The sequence below is a fragment of the Limulus polyphemus genome, unplaced genomic scaffold, assembly GCF_000517525.1.
Source record: "Limulus polyphemus unplaced genomic scaffold, Limulus_polyphemus-2.1.2 Scaffold2994, whole genome shotgun sequence".
Classification (NCBI taxonomy): domain Eukaryota; kingdom Metazoa; phylum Arthropoda; class Merostomata; order Xiphosura; family Limulidae; genus Limulus; species Limulus polyphemus.
Genome location: NW_013668604.1, coordinates 97,642 through 107,389, shown reverse-complemented (window position 1 = coordinate 107,389; position 9,748 = coordinate 97,642). Strand labels below are relative to the sequence as shown.

Sequence of the window (9,748 nt, the reverse complement as noted above, 5' to 3'; positions counted from 1 at the left end):
CCAGTGTGTGTGTTTTTGCGGTGAATTTTGGATTCAACATTTCCGGTCATGTGTCTTCTTTGTTCAATACTGTATACATATATATCCATGTCAGTGTAAATTACTTGTACCTGATGATGACAAAACCTTGTCGAAACGTTGTACATTTGCTGTTATGTTAAACTTATATTAAAGTTTTGCTTCATTGCCCATTCAAGCCGTCTCCAGCCATTATTAGTCTCAAAGTGGGTTCCTCGTCATCGAAATCGAAGTTAAGTACAAGTTGATGTAAGTACGATTCGCCTGGAAGGTAGCTAGCTTTGTCCTTAGCCACACACGCTAGGTTTTCCACCGTTGAAGTTAAGTAATGTTTTCGTAGAAATATTAATGTCCGATGAGAATCCACTGAAGTTAAACGATTTGTATGGTTCAAAATTTATAAATACTCCTTGTCAAATATTTTAAGTTTTCCTATTGATAAGCGTTATCAAACTCACAGTTATAGCTTTCGAAGTTTATAGCACACTGATTATAGCGAACTACTAATAGACACATAATGGCTGGAGACGGCTTGAATGGGTAATGAAGAAAAACTTTAATATAAGTTTAACATAACAGCAAATGTACAACGTTTCGACAAGGTTTTGTCATCATCAGGTACAAGTAATTTACACTGACATAGATATATATATATACAGTATTGAACAAAGAAGTCACATGACTGAAACTTGCGAAACTTAGAAGAGGTATCTAGGCACCCCGGGGTGTTGGTTTAGAGTAGGGTTGTTTTGTTCAATTAAGATGTATTCCTTGATTTTTCGTTTGTTTATGTTGGGTTCTTTGTTTAAAATTACTGTGTTTTTAATAGATATACTATGGTTTTTTTCAGTTGCAATAGTGGAAAACATGGGACGTTTTTTTTATTGTGTTCTGTGAATCTGGTTTCCAATTTTCTTCCTGTTTCTCCGATGTAGATTTCTGGGCAGTTATTGCGTGTTGTTTTGTAAATGACGTTGGTATTATGTGATTTTCAATAATTTAATTACTGAAGATCTTTATTTTTATCTCAGTAAAAGTGATTCACGCACACCACAACTATATGGCATTCCTAAACCATACAAACAGGACTGCACCCTACGATCTATACTGTCCACATACGATTCCTTCAACTACAATCTTGGCAAATACATAGCCTGGGCTCTCACACCATATGTAATATCTGCAGGTTCATTTTTTAAAGATGCCTTCAATTTCAAATACACACTAAACCAATTAAATTCTAGTCTTAATGGCTAGTATTGATGTCGTGTCACTCTTCACCGAAGTCCCCGCCAATGAAGCTTGCAATATCGCACTCGACCTCTACATTAATGACCCCAACAAGGTTAATCCACATCCCCAGCACACTTTTTGCTTCTCCCTTAGAATTTACAACGACTAAAACCAACTTCATTTTCAACAACGAACATTTCCTTCAAATAGACGGTTTAAGTATGGGCAATCCTGTTTCACCCGTTCTGGCTTGTGTTTCGATCTGGGTCATGAATATATTGGCAATACATTCTGTGCTTCATCCTCTACTATACTGGTACAGATATGTCGATGACACTTTTGCTGGCTTCACTTCTACAGAACACAAACTAACTTTCTTTAAACACATAAATTCCATTCATCCCAATATCAAATTTACCATAGAACACGAAAACAATAAACAGTTATCCTTTCTTAACCTCAAAATTATTAGGTCGTTAAACCTATATTAAAAGTTTTTCTTCATTACCCATTCAAGCCATCTCCAACGATTATTAGTTTCAAAGTGGGTTCCTCGTCATCGAATTTGAATCTCTCCAAGTGTGAAATCAACCTTTGGTAGCTCCTTTTTGAATCCTTTCCAACAGTGCAACATCCTTACATAAGATGAAAAACAGACCTACTTGTAAGAGCTTGTTTCTGACTTCTCTGTAGTTTGGGTCTATTCTGTTTGTGCTTTAAAATAGTTGATAATAATTTAGACAATGTACTGTTTTGTAAAGTATGATGTATGCATATTTGTTCAGTGTATCTGTAAATAATGCATAATAAGTTACAATTTTAGTAAGGTTCTTGAATATCTGGAACAATTAGAAAATGTTATAATATTGAATTGTCCAGAGCTTTTTCTAAACCTTTAAAACTAGTGTTCAAAATGTGATCAGTAAGATTGGAGAGTAGCAGAGCAAAATGGACACCTTGACACCTATATTCGACAATGTTTTTCTAGAAAATGTGAAATTTAATTTTGATCAGTGTATGAGAAATCGGGTTTTATGAAAATGAAAGACTGAAGGTTGTTAACTCGTTAAAAAAAAGAAAAATGTCCAAAAGTGTGACTTATAGCAGTTGTTCAGATTTAATCTTTTACTGATAATTTTAGTTATTTGAGCCTTATGTTTTTGTGTAGGGAATATTTTTGCAAGTGTTTGTGTATTTAAATTAACCAAATTAAACCTGACTCCACTTATATTTTGACTAGCACAAGGCTTCAGCTAATGATTAAGCTGTATTGGCAACTTTAAAAATCTGTCATTATTTATCATCTCACAGTCATGATAATTTTTTTCAAATTACCTATTTTCACTTTATTTCAGTTATGACAAATATTGGAAAAACAAAACACACATTATAAACTTTATCAGTCTTCCCTTCCACTATAAGAAGAAACAAAACAAGTAGAAAGTAACTTAGTATATGCTTTCACTGGAAGTTACCATGAGACAAATATTGTTAATTCTGCACTGTTAAATGATTTAAAGTTGGCTACCAATGGTCACAGGCTATCAAACTGATGAGATTTAACTTATAAATTTTTTGATTCAACATTTTTAATTGCCAAGTTTCAACTGCTGATTAGAGATTCATCAGTGATATTAATGCAGAATCTTACCAAACTTTCATGCACCTCAATTCATCATAGCTAGAGAAGAAAAGGAAAAACTGTATTTTTAAATTTAACAGAATTGAACTGTAACTGTTTGAAGCAAAAATTGAGAAATATTTGTGTCTATATTTTTTCATATTTTACTGTACCAGTTAAAACATCTTTTCTAACAGATGCCAGATATTTTAAGTGGTATTATGTATATATAATATTTTCAATTACAAGATGTAATGTTTTTTGTACGTTTTAAGGGTAGTAGTGCCTGAATACAGATGGCAATACTTTTCAATCTGAATTTCAATTGTATCTTCATCTGCAGTGAGGACTCTTGCACGTGTCTATCATGTTCAGTACTTTGGTCATGAAGCTCAGCATGGTTGGACTGTGCCGAGTTGTGTCATGGCTTATGAAGGAAAGGACAAATTTGAAGAACATGTTAAGAATTTTATAGCTTCAGTCCATAAAAAAAACACCAAGAATCGAAACAAACTTCTAGCAAAGTTCAAGATCACTGTAAGTTATCACAGCTGTCTTATGTGTAGTTTACAACTAATATTACTTAATGGAGTATCTGATGGGTATTTACAGTAAGGTTATTTCCACAGATTATTTTCTTTGTTATATTACCATTTTTTTTATCAAGCAATATGTAATGAGAACATATCTATGTTTGGTGGTGTATATATGTATGTTTTGGTTTCATGCTTGTCAAGTTTGACAACTTGATCAGTGCCAAAAGTTGTTAATATATTTTTAGTTTGCTTTTGAAAGCATTTTTGTGTGATATATCACAAGTGTTATTTTTAACTTGGGATATTGTGTTTTTCCTTAGCTAGATGTTTTAAAGAAACATTGGACTTCAGCATAAAACCATTCGTAAATTGAGCATTTTTATAGGATAAAAACTTAACTTTTCAAAACTTATTTTCCTCTGATCAGTCTGAACATTTGCTTAAATTATAAATTTCTTCTCTTTTTCTTTTTTCTTTTAGTAATATTTCATTCTCTACTGCATTTATTTAAAAAAAGTTATTTAATATTTTGAATTGTGACTCATTATGAAACATTGTGAATTAGATTATCTACTGTTTATAAGTGTTTGTAAAATCATTTTTATGTGTGAAAATTTTGATCGTTTTGTTAAATAATTCTTAATGAAATTGGACTTGGAAATGTAGATTCAGGTAAAATTTAATAATTTTGATATTGGAATTGTAATGACAATATAGACAGGTAATAACATTTTTTGCTGTAGTAAAAATCTGATTCTTAGATTTCATGCAGACCTTGCAAAAAATTCATTATTTTCTACATTGTATTCTAACCATGGATGTATCGAGAACATCCATCTAGATTTTGTAGGTTTGGCATTTTAGACTTCCTGAAAGCAACTTTTATACAAACAGATCCAATTTTTGAAGATATTTTTGTCTTGCCATGAGTTACTTTTAAAAAACATTCAGGAAGCTTTGTTGTAATAAATGCTGATTAAAAGCCATTTGTAAATGTGTTATGAATATGATAATGATGCAAACCATGCTTGGAGGTTTTAAGTGTTTTCATGAAATTGTTTCATTGCAAACTGCTTAACCACACCTGGTAAAGCTAGGAAAGGAATACTTATTGGTTAACGTAAGTTGTTAAAATTGTTCATATCAAAGACCAATCCAAGCCAGTGGAAGTGCTGCATTTTTTTGTTTTTGTCCCACATTATTTACATGTTACTGTGCAACCAGTGGTTAACTGCATAGTCAAAGTCTGAATTTCTAGGCTTAGTAAAGTGAAGTCTAAGCCAGTGTTAACCAGACTTGTAACTTTTTACTTAGAACTTAGTTTATTTATTGTTCCATGGTAATTAATAGCATATCAAAATGTTCCTAAATTATTAAAATAAGTGTGAAATTGTCTTAATTATGTTTGTCATTTTTAAGTTCTTTTTACTTTAGTCAAAAGGTTGCATTGTTTCAAATTTTGTTGCATATTATTTGAAATTGGCATAATAATTAAATGTATGGTGCATAACTTTACATTCTTAACTGTCATTTTTAAGTGTATGTGAAGTGTGATCTTTGCTTCGGGGAGACTGATGATAACTGGAAAATCTGGTATATTATTGAATCTTACATGGAGACTTACTTGAATTGTCAGCTTGGTGGTAATAACAATCACTGCCTACAAGTAATTATCATCAGTTTTGTGTTGCAAATAGCATTTATTTTAAAAGCTGAGATACAGTTGTAGCTGCAGCGTGGTTGACCCAAGAAAGTTTACTTGAAATGAATATATGTCAGATTCAATATTAAAACTTTCATTGAACATTACTTAAAGACCATAACACATACATATATTTTTTTCAGTTTTTTATTTCCAAATTACATGGTCATTAACCCTTCTACTATGGGTGGGTGGATTCTACCTAGCCCATATTTCCCAACATAACCATAAAGCAGTTATACTGTAAATTTTTAAAATATATCTTCACAAAAGTTTGCAGATTATTAGTAAATGCTACAAGACATTCGTACACAAAGTATCAGATTTTTTAAATTAAGTTTTAGAATTTTTTAATTAATTATTTACTCATACATTTTTATTTTTGAATGTTGACTATCTAACCTGTGAAGTAATTTTTACTTTTAAGATTAAAAATACTTTTATGCATCAAAAACTGTCAAATTTCACGTGTGAAATCTTTAAACTCCTAATAACTTCCAGATAATTACCAAATGTTTTTTTTTTTAAACTTTTATCTGTTACATGTATTGTATCTCTGTATGGGTTTGGTCGATTCAACCGACCTCGTAACCACCAAAAAAAAATAGGAAATACATGTAAATTATGCTTTTTCTGTTCTAAAGCTACTACAAATTATAACATAAAACCACAAATCGTTAGTCTAAATATCTTAAATCTTATAACATTATACATACTAGCAGAAATACCTGTCCTCCAGGTAGGTATAACTGCTAATTCCTGCGGACAGCTATTGGGTCTGTGGCCTTTTCTGGAATTGTGTGACTGTTCTACAACAATGTACTCATACTTGACATTCAATAATGTTCACCATCCATGAGAAAAAGGATTTTATTGAAATTTTAGTTTAAAAATGAGCTATCATCACAGCATTACATCACAAAGTATTTCTTTGTAGATGCAGTTACCAATGAAAGTGCCTTGCTTTTCTGTTGCAACAGTCATGAGATTTTCACTAAAGAAAAACAGTTTTTTTAAGTTTGTTTTTTGATTATTTTGTATTTGAAATTTACTCCTTTTTTTGTAATTTTTATTGATTAAATCTGAAAAATTTCATTTTTGTGGAAATTTCAATTGTTTTATTTATTGCTCAGCTGTAAAAATACTGCCTAGTTATAGAAATATTACCCAGTTATGGTTGGTGGTGATCAGTGTTGTCATTTCTGAGATCTGAGTTGTGGATGTATACATTGTAAGCTCCATTATAATAAGATATAAACATTTTTTTATTTTACTGACCTTTCAACAGTGTCTGACTAACATTAAATAAGTTGAATGATGCAGTGCACATGCACTTATGTTACTTTATCCAATAATATAAAACTGGCCTTTACAAAGTGACCTGTCTTGGCTGTGTTCTTGTGGACCAGTATTTTGTAAAATACAGTTACATTTCAGTTGTATATGCATTATATATGTTTGAACACTATTACAAATAAGTTATTAAATTTCAGTTATTTTTCTTAAAACATAAAACAGTAAATAAAGAAGTATAGAAAACAATTAACTCTTCTAGTTAAAAACTTTGTACTCATTTGCTGCTTGCTATTATTTGTTAAGCCTTATCAAATTTTGCACAGGAGGATGTGAAACAAAGTAACTTTTTTTAGATTTTACATATGCATTTTGAAATAATAAAATCATAAATTACTATATCAACACCACATAATTCCACTATAATTTATCAGGCTTAGTAAGTAAGCTGTATTTGGGTCTAAAAAATTTTGAGTTTATTAATATATTACTTTACCACTTGGAATCTACCATGAAAAGAAAGGGTTTTCCACGTAAATGCCACACAGTGGCACAGCGGTATGTCTGCGGAATTATATTGCTAGAAACCAGGTTTTGATACCTGTGGTGGATAGAGCGCAGATAGCTCTTTGTGTAGCTTTGTGCTTAATAACAAAAAAAACAACAACAACCCACATAAATACTTTGCAGAGGCTCAGAAAACCACTTGAGGGGGGGGGGACATTGAGCTTTTGATTGGTCATACACACATCATTGGGCGAAGTACGTGTGCATAAGCAAGTATTTTCAAAAATGAAAGAGGTGGATGGGGCCACTTTGGTCAATTCACTATATATAATAATATCTCGGAAAATAGAAAAGATAGGAGGTTCTTATTTTATATTCTAGCTTGTCAGTATCGATAATTTGAGTTTCTATTTCACAAGAAACTATAGACTTTGTATTTAGACATCACCAACATCTAATTTGAACCAAAGATACATTCAACATACCACGTGACACATAAAAATCAATATGTAGGAATTGTTTTAATATTTACTTTTAAATTAAGAAATTAACTATTGTATAATATTAAGATTTGAATTATAATATACAACTTGATACCAAACTTATTGACATACATTAGTAAAATAGAAGTTCAATAAAATTTTGAATGAAAGTCTACAAACGTGATGACATGCCCTCTGACCCCTACCCATAGCAAAAGGGTTAACTAAAACTATAGTATTGGTTTTGCTTTGTAAAGTGGTAAAGAAAGGATAAAACAAAAAACAAATGATTATACATACATCGCGAAACAGTTGAGTTTTAACTGTGTACAATTTGAATAATTTTAGATCTAAAGAGGTTTGAGGTTTGCAAGTCGTTAAGAGTAAGGCAGTCTTTAGTTAAGTAAACTTTCTTTAATGTAAAGTTCAAAGAACCTGTAGTAATGACAGAGAAATAATTAGATGAAATATTGTGACTCGTGGTTTCAATATGTGAATGGGTGGTTGGGTTTAAGTAGTGGATGGTCAGTTCTATTGGATACACTAAATGTTCAAAAAATAGAAAAGATAGAATGTTCTATTTTATGTTTTAGCTTGTCAATATTGATAATTTTAGTTTCTAATTTGTAAGAAACTATAGACTTAGTATTTTGACTTCACAAACATCTAATCTGAATCAATGCTGCATTCAACATACCACGTGACACACAAAAATTGATATTTAGTTGATTTTTATGATATTTACTTTTAAACTACAAAATTATCTGATGTATAATACTAAAATTTGAGTTATAATCTACAATTTGAGTTATAATCTACAATTTGATACCAACCTTATTGACATACATTTATAAAATAGTAGTTCAATAACATTTTTAATATAAGTCTACAAATGCGATGACATGGCCTTTGACCCCTGACCATAGGAAAACCTGTCTTGGTAGGGTTAAACTCCAGTAACTTCTTTCGTTAATAAGATATGTTAACTTTCCAGACTGGCTCTTTCTGATGCATGGTTTATAGGCACTTGGGCTAAGGCTATCTAAATAACTTTGTTAACAAGCCAGATTTTATACGCTGCTTATATTGGAGGTCTAACAACTTGAAACATCAAAATCTAGTGTCTGCTGGTTTACCTAATGCATGATGAAATACATTGAAATTTCCTATGACATACTTACCACACACATGTTAGAATTCTTTTACAGGGTTACTTTTTACAAGATAACATAATGATTGTCTCATAAAAGACATTATATGATGTCTGGAGTCACCACAGACAAAATTGTTTATTCCACAAGAACTTCCAAGATATAAGATTCAAGTTATCTGTGTCCCATCTATGCCATGCAGGAAAAATCTTTTTTTCAAAGCTAACCATCCTCAGATAAGACATATATAGATGTTGAGTACATTGTATTAAACTAATTTTGTAGCCTCAACACATTGTTACAGTCCATATCCCCACTTTTGGTCATTTCATATCTGATGTTGTTTAAAGTCTCTCTTTCTGCCCTAAGTTTATCAATATTCCTTTGTTTTTAATGCTATGAAGTACACAGGATATCCCGTTGTTGAAAACTCAAAATCTACTATCTGAGGACATCTTCTTTATGATCTGAGTGTATGAACATTTTATTTCAGAAAGGGCTGTTACATACCATTCCCAAAAGTGATACATTTATGGTCATATCATACTACCGACAGAATGACAACAAGGTCAAAATTTAGTCCTGATACATGCCATTTCAATTTTTTTATTGCCTGTGGTTGTCATGTAACTTGATGATTTACATTTTAAAAATGTTTTAATATGATGTACACAACCCTCTGTACTAGCATGAAATCAGCTGACAATCTTAGCTTATATCATGCAGTTAAATTAAGAAAATATAAAGATTGGCCTTAAAACTTGTGAGAATATTAGGAAATCACAAAAAAAAAGAGATAATATGAAGAATTTATAATAATTTTTGTATATGAAAATGTTATTAATACATCCTAGCAAGAGACAGAATCTTTACAATCCACCAAAAGAAATAATAATATGAGAATTCAGTATTATCTGGGGATAAAATTAAAATCAATCCAGAATATAAATTTTTCTTAAATGGAAATTAATCAAATAAAATGATAAAATTCTTCTTTAATTCTTAAACTTTCATAGTTTTATAAAATTTAAAGTTGTAATTATTTTTAAGTCAGTCTAAATATTAGATTGTAAATGGCAATATGGATTTTAAGGAAGTAGTAAGGTTACTGAAATACATTTATTTTTAATAGTACTCAAGACTTTGTTAGATAAGTAATTAATTCAGTAGATTGTTGCTTGTTTCTATTTAAATTTGCTTGTTTC

The 9,748-nt window shown here is 30.7% G+C and overlaps 1 protein-coding gene across 1 annotated transcript in view; it reads left to right on the top strand.

The window, feature by feature from the left end:
- LOC106468398 (histone-lysine N-methyltransferase NSD2-like) overlaps positions 1-9,748 on the top strand; it is a 68,816-nt gene that overhangs the window by 16,732 nt on the left and 42,336 nt on the right. Inside the window, 1 exon segment of the mRNA XM_013928821.2 lies at positions 3,216-3,409. Coding sequence (XP_013784275.2) covers positions 3,216-3,409 — 194 coding nt within the window.